The sequence below is a fragment of the Notechis scutatus genome, chromosome Z (assembly GCF_049901735.1).
Source record: "Notechis scutatus isolate UNSWTSFEM ecotype Mainland chromosome Z, rNotScu1.2, whole genome shotgun sequence".
NCBI classification, from domain to species: domain Eukaryota; kingdom Metazoa; phylum Chordata; class Lepidosauria; order Squamata; family Elapidae; genus Notechis; species Notechis scutatus.
In genome coordinates this window covers 54,003,517-54,015,546 of record NC_142025.1, presented here as the reverse complement: position 1 = coordinate 54,015,546, position 12,030 = coordinate 54,003,517, and the positions used below count along the sequence as shown (strand labels likewise).

General features: G+C 41.1%; 2 protein-coding genes across 19 annotated transcripts in view; one reads left to right on the top strand and one right to left on the bottom strand.

The window, feature by feature from the left end:
• The window catches only part of ZNRF2 (zinc and ring finger 2), a 282,520-nt gene that overhangs the window by 200,817 nt on the left and 69,673 nt on the right, over positions 1-12,030 (top strand). The window lies entirely within an intron of this gene.
• The window catches only part of NOD1 (nucleotide binding oligomerization domain containing 1), a 94,236-nt gene that overhangs the window by 38,713 nt on the left and 43,493 nt on the right, over positions 1-12,030 (bottom strand). For 13 of the 18 annotated variants that reach the window (XR_015745752.1, XM_087946079.1, XM_087946077.1 and 10 more), the window contains one exon: positions 9,598-9,681. The exons of 4 other annotated variants lie outside the window; for them this stretch is intronic. Coding sequence is in view for 11 of the 14 variants with exons in the window: in XM_087946079.1 (XP_087802205.1) it covers positions 9,598-9,681 (84 nt within the window). In the remaining 3 variants the exon portion in view is untranslated. Of the gene's footprint in view, positions 1-9,596; positions 9,682-12,030 lie in introns of those variants that run through there. One more of the 18 variants, XM_087946088.1, reaches the window with a different exon arrangement.

Below are 12,030 nucleotides of genomic sequence, written 5' to 3'. Positions count from 1 at the left end.
CAGTTCCTGTAACCGTTCTTCATATGTTTTAGTCTCCAGTCCCCTAATCATCCTGGTTGCTCTTCTCTGTACTTTTTCTAGAGTCTCAACATCTTTTTTTATAGTGTGGTGACCAAAACTGGATGCAGTACTCTAGGTATGGTCTTACTAAGGCTTTATAGAGTGGTATTAGTACTTCACTTGATCTTCATTGTATCCCTGTTAATGCAACTTAGGATTGCATTAGCTTTTTTGGCTGCTGCTGCACACTGCTGGCTCATATTTAGTTGGTTGTCCACTAAGACCAGGGGTGGGATTCAAATTTTTTAACAACTGATTCTGTGGATATGACTAGGTGGGTGTGTGACTGGATGGGTGTGGCTTTTTTGCAGCACCCGCCCCCTTTTGTTGGGCCTTCTAGGCCTCGGGGAAACCTCCTGGGGGGCATTGTTGCTCCCAGAAGGCTTTCCTTAGGCTCAGGTAGAAAAAAAATGGAGCCTGGAGGGGGCATACAGCACCACCCATGCTCCATTTTGGGGCCTTCTGGACCTCAGGAAAGCCTCCTGGGAGGGGCATTTTTGCTTCCAGGAAGCATCCCTGAGGTCCAGGAAGGCAAAAATGAAGTGTGGGTGGGGTTAAGTATATTATGTCCACAGTATCTCGCTGGTCTACTAATTGAACCACTATGTTGAACAATGAAATAAGATTGGTTTGGCATTATCTGTTTTTATCAATTCCGTGCTGACTGCTAGTTATTATTTTACTTGTTTCTAGATCAGGGGTCGCCAAACTTTTGGACCTCAGGGACCACCAAAATCATACTTTTAAATCCCAGGGACCACTAATATGAATTTTTAAAAAAAGATAATATATTTAATATAATTTTTAATATTAAATATAAATTTAATATTAAAAATTAATTTTAATATAAAATATATAAATATATAATTTTTTTTAAATAAAAATGTTTATTTAATTATAACAAAATAATAAATGCTTAATCATAACTGTGAGGCAAAGCGAAGGAAAGGAGGGGCCTCTCTCATCCTTTGGGGGGAAAGGGAGGATTTAATACTGCTGGGATTCAAAAGAAGCCACATGGTGGAACTTCCGGTTTGTCGGCTTCGCGAGCGGCAGGATTTGCGGCTGCGCGATCCCTGCCGCGCTAGCCGCTTTTTGGGGCTCCGACCCAGACGGGTACGGAGCTAGGCTGCCCTGCAGGGGCAGCTGAAGGTAGGGGGATCCGGAGAAGGGTTTGGGGGTGCTGCAGACCCCCTCCTGGCCGGCAGAACCCCTTTTCCCAGGACGGTGCAGCGGCGGTCTGTAATGGCCGCCACAAAGAAGCTGGCAGCCGGGTAAGAATGCGCAGGAGGAAGTGGAGAAAGTGATTGAGAGGAGAAAGTTTTTCTTGGCTCCTAGGACTTTAAGACATATTTAATAAAATTCCTGAAAAGTATGACTTTCTGAATAATACCTGCCAGAAGAGGAAAAAAGCGGCTGCTTGAAGGTGCTGAAAGGATAGCTTTCCCTCTTTTCCTCACGGAATAAATAACTGGATATTAAGAAACCTATTTTTTTAGGTGGAAATTGGTTTTAAGCGATGAGTGGGAAGAGAGAGGATTAAAAAGAAAATATTTGTATGCTAAGATTTGTTGGAGCAGATGCCTTAAGGATTTGAAGACTAGAATATACTGTAACAAGACTTTAAACAGATTTGGACTTTCTTTTCTCTTTGATTGATATCACCCCAGAAGGAGAAAGTGAGAACTCTGCCTTGGTTTGGACTGATTGATAACTTTGGGACTGTTTTATCCTTTTTATTTTCTTTTGAATATTCTGGTTGTTGTAAGAAGAAAGAAGGAGAAAAGAAAAGAAAAGATTTATAATGGCTCTTTCTGTTGAGGAACTAAGAAATGGTGTGGAAGAAGCTTTCCTTTTCTTAGAAATGGCGCTTACTAATTATCAACAAAAATTACAACAGATGAAGACAGCAGAGGAACAAGAAAGAAAGGAAGGAGCCATCTTTAATGAATTTCAGAATTTGATCCAGAAAAAAAGAAGAGAGAAAGAAAAGAAAAGAAGAGAAAAGAAGAAAACTAAAGGATTTAAGGACTTAAGACAGGGGTGGGCAAACTTTTTGGCTCGGGGGGCCGCATTCACTTTTAAAATTTGACAGACGGGCCGGGTCAGCACAAGATTTTGGGAATCGCCCCCTCCTTCTTCTCCTCCTTCCCTCCCCTCGGAGGCCCCCTGAGTCAGGAGTTGCTACTGCCGGCACGGCTCCACGCGCTCCAGTCCCACGTTGCCTCGGGAAGGAAAGGCAAAAGGAACAGCCGCGGCGGTGCTTTGCAACGGCAGCAGTGGCAGCGGAGGCTCAGGCTCAGCGGCTCCTGGTTTTGCCTTTCCCTTCCCAAGGCAACGTGGGACTGGAGCAGCGCGGAGCTGCGCCAGCGGTAGCAACTCCTGACAGCCCCAGCTGGACACCTGAGCAGAGCCCGGGCAGAACTGCCTGTTGCTGCTGCGGGCGCTGCTGCGGGCGTCTGGCTGCCCAAGTAAAGAACCGCACCAGCTCAGGGCAACTGTGAGGAGCAAGAGGGGAGAGGCAGAGAAGGAGGCAGAGAAGGAGGAGAGCACCTGGCCAGTTGGGGAGCTTCTTGTGCTGCGAAAGAGGCGGCTAATGATCTCCGGCTCCACTCTGCTTCTCCAACATCCGGCGCTGCCCTGTTCTGTGCGCCGGCTGCTCGGACTTGCTGGGCCTGACACAGAACAGGGTGGCGCCGGATGTTGGAGAAGCAGAGCGGAGCCGGAGATCATTAGCCGCCTCTTTCGCAGCACAAGAAGAACAGGGTGGTGCCGGACCATTGGTGAAGCGGAGCAAAGCCGGAGATTAGTAGCTGCCTCTTTCGGCGCAGAAAGCTTCCCCAACCAGCCGGCTGGTCTCCTCCTTCTCTGCCTGTTTGTTCTGTATGGCCGAGGAGGAGGAGACCAGCTGAGAAGCACGCTGCCAGGCGGGGGCCACGCAGCGCAGGGCAACACGCCACCGCCCAGCCCTGGCGAGGGAAAGCAGTGGGCGTTCCCCGGGCGGTGGCCTTGGCCCCGCTACCAGGGAAGCGGCTGCCCAGCTCCGTGTTGTGTGTGCAATTTTTTGGCGCGCGGCGCGGGGTCTCTTTTGGCCGGCCCCAATTTTTTTTTCAGAGAGGAATATTTTTTTTTTCAGAGGCGGGCCGTATTAAAATGACCAACGGGCCGGATGTGTCCCGCGGGCCGTAGTTTGCCCACCCCTGACTTAAGATCTAAAAAAACATTTAAGAAAGGGAAAAATAAAGTGCAAAACCAATATGATGATTGTAAACAAAGGGGAAAAGAAATACGACAGAGAAGGGAAGCCGGTAAGGCAGAGGCTAGAAGAAGTGGGGGTAGAAAGGTTTGTTGGGAAAAGAAAGAAAGGGAAAAGGTGGAGAAAAGCTACAACGTTTTGAAATTAAATGGAAAAAAGGAATTTTTTATGGATAATGGATAAAGTAAAAAGATTTTGCAAGGTACATAAGATGAGATGGTAGTATTGCAATGGTTTAAGAGTTGATAAGAGATTAAAATGTTAAAATGTTTAAAAATGATTGGTTTTAAAACTTAATAATAGGAGGGGTTTAGAATATTGTTTTAATTAAAGAGTTTAATAAAATTATGGTATTGATGTTATTATGAAATTTTTATTATAGTATTTCTTTTTAATATTTGGATTTATTCTCTAATTATGCACTTAATTGTGTTGGATGTATTAGTTAGATAGAATGTACCAAGCAAAATCTGATTGGGTATTAGATATTATTTTAAAGATTAATTTGATTAACTTAGGGGGAGATAGAAAGGCATCATACTCTGATTAATGATTTCAGGAGAAACTGATTTTCTTTTTTTTATAAGGGATGAGACAAAGGGATGATAAAAATGGACAAAAGATACAAATATAATGATTTAAACTAAGATGATTAATTAAGGTAGAATTAAGAAGTGTGAAATATGTGGAGAAGTTAATATAGAAGGCTTAGAATGGTAAATAAAATAAGTAATGATATGTAAGATGAGCATGAATATAATTGAAGTCCATGAAGAGAGAGACACCTGGGTCCAAGTTACTTTCCAAAAAGATATTTTTTTTATGTTTTGTGTGTTGTGTGTATATGTCTTTTTTGGGGGGAGAATTGGTAAAACTTGTAGAAATATAGAATGAGAATAATGGTAACTAAGTCAGAAAGAAACAGATGAAATAATAATAATGATATTGAATAAGAGTAAAGAGAAGTAAAGAGAAATTGAATAAGAGGTTTTGGTATATTATATGGAAATGGTTTAAAACAGAATCATAATTTATCTGACTTGTTAAATTTACAAGGGAAAAAGTTTAAACATGTAATGAATAATGATAATTTGTGTGTTTTAAAAATTAATAAAACTTGTTTAAAAAAAAAAAAAAAAAGAAGCCACATGGTGCCTGAAGGCTGGGAAGATCTGGACGGGGAGGAACTGGCTCTTCCTCAAATGGAAGAAAAGCAGAGCCCCCCCGCCATTTGGTCTCCTGTCATTTCATATCCCCCTCAAGTCAGAGGAAACCTTTCCCTCCTTTGCCAGGTGTGACTGCTTGGAGTTGGGGGAGGGAGGGAGGGCCGGGCTGGAAGCACCGAAGAAGACAGGCTCCTAATAACCAGGCAACAACCCCCCTTCAGCCTCCATACAAGAGGACTCCCTGAGGCTAAGCTCCAAGTTTCTCCCGCCGCTTACAAGCAGAGAAGTGTCCCTCCAAAGGGGGGGGGGTCAAGTCCAGAAAAGCTTGAGCTCTCGCCTGCACAAACAGGCTGGTTATTAGAAGCCTGTCTTCCTTGGCGCTCTTTTGGTCTGGGCATTTGCTCTTCCTCCCCATGCCCCATGCCAAAGGAAAGCCAGCTGGGCTTGTCCTTCCCTCCTACCCTTCCCCCTGCTCCCTTCCCCCCACTCAATCCTACTTCAAGACAGAGGAGAGCATGCTGGAAATGTGTGGAGGAACATGAAGAATTGCTCGCCCGGGACTTCCGGTTTGTCGGCTTCGCGGCGGCAGGGATTTGCGGCTGCGCGATCCCTGCCGCGCTAGCCGTTTTGGGGCTCCGACCCAGACGGGTGCGGAGCTAGAGCTGCCCTGCAGGGGCAGCTGAAGGTAGGGGGATCCGGAGAAGGGTTTGGGGTGTTGCAGACCCCCTCCTGGCCGGCAGAACTCCCTTTTCCCAGGACGGTGCAGCGGCGGTCTGTAATGGCCGCCACAAAGAAGCTGGCAGCCGGGTAAGAATGCGCAGGAGGAAGTGGAGAAAGTGATTGAGAGGAGAAAGTTTTTCTTGGCTCCTAGGACTCTAAGACATATTTAATAAAATTCCTGAAAAGTATGACTTTCTGAATAATACCTGCCAGAAGAGGAAAAAAGCGGCTGTTTGAAGGTGCTGAAAGGATAGCTTTCCCTCTTTTCCTACGGAATAAATAACTGGATATTAAGAAACCTATTTCTTTTAGGTGAAAATTGGTTTTAAGCGATGAGTGGGAAGAGAGGATTAAAAGAAAATATTTGTATGCTAAGACTTTGTTGGAGCAGATGCCTTAAGGATTTGAAGACTAGAATATATTGTAATAAGATTTTAAACAGATTTGGACTTTCTTTCTCTTGGATTGATATTACCCCAGAAGGAGAAAGTGAGAACTCTGCCTTGGTTTGGACTGACTGATAACTTTGGGACTGTTTTATTTTTTTTATTTTCTTTTGAATATTCTGGTTGTTGTAAGAAGAAAGAAGGGGAAAAGAAAAGAAAAGATTTATAATGGCTCTCTCTGTTGAGGAACTAAGAAAAGAATATGAACAAGCAAAAAAAAATGGTAAAGATGGTGTGGAAGAAGCTTTCCTTTTTTTAGAAATGGCGCTTATTAATTATCAACAAACATTACAACAGATGAAGACAGCAGAGGAACAAGAAAGAAAGGAAGGAGCCATTTTTAATGAATCTCAGAATTTGATCCAGAAAAAAGGAAGAGAGAAAGAAAAGAAAAGAAGAGAAAAGAAGAAAACTAAAGGACTTAAGGACTTAAGATCTAAAAAACATTTAAGAAAGGGAAAAATAAGGTGCAAAACCAATATGATGATAGTAAACAAAAGGGAAAAGGAATACGACAGAGAAGGGAAGCTGGTAAGGCAGAGGCTAGAAGAAGGGGGGTAGAAAGGTTTGTTGGGAGAAGAAAGAAAGGGAAAAGGTGGAGAAAAGCTACAATGTTTTGAAATTAAATGGAAAAAAGAAATTTTTTATGGATAATGGATAAAGTATAATTTAAAAAAAAAAAAGATTTTGCAATGTACATAAGATGAGATGGTAGTATTGTAATGGTTTAAGAGTTGATAAGAGATTAAATGTTAAAATGTTTAAAAATGATTGGCTTTAAAACTTAATAATAGGGAGGTTTAGAATATTGTTTTAATTAAAGAGTTTAATAAGTATTGATGTTATTATAAAATTTTTATTATAGTATCTTTTTTAATATTTGGATTTATTGTCTAATTATGTACTTAATTATGTTGGATGTATTAGTTAGATAGAATGTACCAAGCAAAATCGGATTGGGTATTAGATATTATTTTAAAGATTAATTTGATTAACTTAGGGGGGAGATAGAAAGGCATCATACTCTGATTAATGATTTCAGGAGAAACTTATTTTCTTTTTTTTTTTTATAAGGAATGAGACAAAGGGATGATAAAAAATGGACAAAAGATATAAATATAATGATTCAAACTAAGATGATTAATTAAGATAGAAGTAAGAAGTGTGAAATATGTGGGGAAGTTAATATAGAAGGCTTAGAATGGTAAATAAAATAAGTAATGATATGTAAGATGAGCATGAATATAATTGAAGTCCATGAAGAGAGAGACACCTGGGTCCAAGTTACTTTCCAAAAAGATTTTTTTTATGTTTTGTGTGTTGTGTGTATATGTCTTTTTGGGGGGGAGAATTAGTTAAAACTTGTAGAAATATAGAATGAGAATAATGGTAACTAAGTCAGAAAGAAACAGATGAAATAATAATAATGATATTGAATAAGAGTAAAGAGAAGTAAAGAGAAATTGAATAAGAGGTTTTGGTATGTTGTATTGAAATGGTTTAAAACAGAATCATAATTTATCTGACTTGTTAAATTGACAATGAAAAAAGGTTTAAACATGTAATGAATAATGATAATTTGTGTGTTTTAAAAATTAATAAAACTTGTTTTTTTTTTTTTTAAAAAAAGAATTGCTCGCCCGCAATTCTTCATGTTTCTCCAGGCCTGGCTTGCTGAGGGGGAGAGCAGCCCTGACATCTCTGTGGCCCCTCCATGGCCCCAGCATCACTGCCCAGGGAAGGCAAAGGAAAAGAAAGCGAGCAGAAACATGACTCTCGGTGGGGCGAAAGAGCAGAGATCGCGGAAGGCACAGGCAACAGAAAATGTCGCTTTTCAAAGGCAGCATCTTACATCTTGCCTGTGCCTTCCTTGATCTCAGCTCTTTTACCCCAGTGAGAGCTATGTTTCTACTTGCTTTCTTTTCCTGTGCCTTCCCCAGGCAGCAATGGCTGGGGCAGCAGAGCAGAGCACCAAGAGGGATGAGAAAACTGACACCAACATCCCATTCCGAACCTCTGCACTGGATGGTGAGTGCAGACTTGCCCCTTCCGCCCCCTCCCACCACCACCAGCTGATACTTTTCCTGCCCCAGGCCATCCCTACAGCCTGCGGCCATCGAGGAAGAGCCCAGTTCAAGAGAGGCAAGCTGGAAGGTATGGGAGTGCCATGCAAATGCAAGTAGTGTGGTGCTCCTGCACCTTCCGGCCATCTCCATCACCGCTTCAGCCTGCCTGTGCCACCAGCCCCTTTTGCTGCAACAGCACCATTACCTCGTCCTGGCCGGTGAGGGCTGCGCTGCTTTTGCAGGTTTGTGCTCAGCCAAAGGGTGGGGGCCTGTGGGTGGGCAGGCCATGTGGGCAGCGCAGCCTTGTGTTCCCACACAGCCTGGATTAATTGCTTGGGGGAGGCTGGGGGGACATTTTTCTGCTGACCACCAAAATTTTCTCACCAGTGGGCTTTGGTCCACCAGTTGGCGATCAATGTTCTAGATATTGACAGATCTGTTTTTTATTATCTTTGATATCCTGAACTTATCCTGAGTATAAGTTTAGTTTCCTTCTCAGCTGCCAGTGTCTTTCTCTTTTTAGTACAAAGCTTTTTTTCCCTTTCTCTTTGATTCCAGGTTTGTGAAAATAAGATTTTTATTTCAAGATTTGGGAATACTGGCTCAACTCTTCCAGTACCCATTGTTCTACTCTCTTCAAACTGGGAAACCTTAGCTTATCCCTTCCAAATGACCATATTATCATGCAATTCTAATTTAGGGTGCCTGCACTATGTGTTACAACAGAAGGTCTGAAATCAGGAATTCCTATTTCATGGCCAGTTTGGGGTAGGGATTAAGATGCTGACCTACAAACCAGGACACTGTGAGGTGTAGACCTTCCTCAGGCATAAAAACCATCTGACAAGGTGATTTGGGACCAGTCACTCGTTCTCACCCCAACCCACCTGATGTGGTTGTTGTGGGAAAAATAGGAAGAGGAAGGGATTTTATTTATTTAGCGTATGGCATGTGTTAGCCAGGAAAGGAAAATTTTTGAGCGGGATGCCTGAATGCCAGTAGGCAATCAGGGGAGGCTCCTTTCTTGTCCTTCCATGGTTTATTCACTCATGGGAATCGAGCCACAGAGCTGTCTACCTCAGTGATGTGCAGGCCCAGCATCTTAGCATGTGAGCCACTGCAGCCCCTGGAGGAAGGGATATTAGGAATGTTCACTGTCTTGAGTTGTGTGTAAAAGTAATAAAGGCATGATTTAAAATATCTAAGAAATAAAAAATAAATGACTATTGAACTACATAAATGCCTATATAAAAAGAGGCAGTTTCTGTTTCAAATATTCCATCCCAATTGTACATAGATGGGGTCAACCAAGTAGCCCTGCTTCCATTCTCAAGAGACTACAATAACAAAAATAATTAATACTTGACTAGAGTCTATAAATCTATAAAAAATATGGCCTGCATCTTTGTTTTCCTCTTTCTTTTTCCTCCTGTGATTTGTCTTTTAGCTTGGCCAACATTCCTAGCTAGTCTCCCCAGAACCGGGCTACTGTTGTGATCTCATCTTCCTATGTGGAGATGGACAGAGATAATGGCATTCTGAGGCATAACATGTTCCTTCTTAGTTTGAAATTATCAAAACGTTCAGATTAGGACAAGTTAATGGTTGATTAGTCACTCTTTATTTTATTCCTTTCTCAAACTGTCAAAGTTTCATAGGTTGTTCAGAATTAGCTTATGCATCAATCTAACTTAGTGGAACCTAAGCTTTTCCAGTTCTTTCTGGAATCATACATGCGAGAAAGACATTTGACAAGGCTGTGATTTTTAATGTTCCTCCCCAGAGGGTTAGGATGCTGTGAAGCAGATTTCTTCCGCCACTTTTGCAAAAAGAGGATGTTCAAGACTCTTAAAGCTTATCTCCATCTCCTTCAAGTTCCTTACCAAAATATATTTATACCATTGTTGTGTTTCATCGCTTCTGCAAGGCTTTTACCTCCTTCTGTAGTGATGCTGTTAAAGGCAAGACTGTGAAGCAAATGATGGAGAAAGAGTTTTAAAAATCCAGAAAGTAGTACCATCCAAACAGCATTAAGTATTTTGATTATGTTTTAAATCATACTTTTAACAAATTAACTGAAAATTCTGCAGATGCTATCTTAGGGAGTTACACATATCTTAACACAGAAGAAGAAACTGGAAAGATTTCCTAAGCTCTATTTGTACTGAAAATGGATTCTGGAAACAATTAATTAGCTGTTGGCAGGATACATTATCTGTAGATAACTAACTAAAGAAAGTCTCCCACATTTTCACAATATTTTGAGCATAGCATCTCAAGCTGTATTAATGAAGAAAAGCATGACTGCAAGGCAAGCATGGGAGCAAAGTGAAAGAACAAACTATTTGGAAAATATGAAAAGGAATTCAGCTCCCTAGTCCCTCAAATTGTGTCTCCTGAACTCTCCAGGAATTATAGCCATATATTCATTTCTATGCACTTGATACGAGTTCAAAGAGAGGTCAGTCGCCCTGCTGCCTTCAGGGGCTGCAATAACAAATTCAGGGAAAAACATTTTTTATTCCCAAGTTTGTAACAGTGTTTCTTTATGTAAGCTGGTTGGGAAATTCTGGGACTTGAATCTTCTTCAAGAAAAACACTAATTTAAAATGTCTAAGATTAGAGTGCAGTTAGAAGCAGGGCTAAAGGTGTTGCCCTTGAAACAAACAAATCTAACCAGAACTTTATCTAAAAACAATCCAACAATTGGGAAGATGAGAAGTCAAAACCGCTTACTAGTATCTTTCTGCAGCTGACTGAGAAACCAAAAGACATGAAGTTCTCGGACTAGAAGTTCCATTGTCACTGATAGTAGTTACTATTCTTGGGAAAATAAGTGCCCTAATGAAATTCATTAACCAACTTTCCACGTCATACTTTTTATTGCCACTACAAACCATCCTAGAGCTTTGGAAAAATAAGAACCTCTCTTATTAAGTCTTTGAATAGATGTTTGTGAAAAAAGAGACTACAAATACACAAACTACATTAATTATGAGGCAAATACAGAACAGTCTACAAATGTTTACTAACTGAATATTTATCCCAAATCACCACTGTTTTCCTCCTGGAAAACAAGCACAAAAGTTTTGAAGGGGAATGGGAATTCCCAAGCTTAGAAATCATTAAGGTTCTGGAAACAGAAGCCTTCCTCCTTGAACAGTTTCTTTCCTTCCATATTTATTTGTATGTTATTTACTTATAGAGCTCTAGGTGGTTTACACTACATAAAGAGTTTTTAAAATATTCATAAAATTGAAATAGAGCAATTCACTAAAAAATGTTACTATTACTAGATAAAGAATTTTCTGCCAATAAATCCTCCAAGATAGCAGCATATTTACCATTTTTTTCTGAAGGAAATAAGGGGATGGACATATTTGGCTCAGGGCACAAGCTCTTCCAGAAAGTCTCTGAACTCTCCTTCTCTGGTTTCTAGTTAAAAAATCCTCTTGGGATGGGTAATTGGCATATTCTCCCACTGCTGGGCTGTACATAGAGCACAGACTTTACCACAAGACCATCATCAAGGAAATAAGGGAATAAGTTAAAGAATGGATGTTTCTTCAGGTCAGGTCAAAGAACTTTTGCCTAAAATTTATCTTTTTAAAAAAAAAATGGAGTGTGAAAGTAAGTACTGATATGGGATGAAGGTCTGTTATTCAAAATAAAACATCTCACTTGGTAGAAAAAAACCTTGGGATCCTCATACTCCGTTAGCCAGTGATTGCAAATAAGATAATTTCTCTTCTTCAGCACTAAGAACATGATTCATTTCTTTGTAACAATAGTAAAACCTACAACCCAGTGACCTACTCGTGAGCTTCGATGTCATATCCCTCTTCACCCAAGTACCCATCAAAGAAGCCTTGACAGCCATCCAAAACAAATACAACCCCCCCAAACACATCCTAGATCTGACCAACCACTGCCTAACCAACACATACTTCATCTACAATGGACAAAGATACAAACAGACAGAAGGAGCACCCATGGGATCACCCCCTCACCCGTCATCGCTAACCTATACATGGAACACTTTGAAACCAACGCTCTAGACAAATCCGAACACAAACCCAAACTCTGGCTCAGATATGTGGATGACACTTTCGTAATTTGGCCACACGGGAAAGAAAAACTGGACAACTTCCTCACACATCTTAACAACCTACACCCCAACCTACACCATGGAAACAGAAATCAACAACCAACTTCCCTTCCTGGATGTCCTAATTTACAAAAAACCCAATGGCTCCCTAGGACACACCATCTACCAGAAAAAAACACACACCAACTGCTACCTAAATGCACAATCC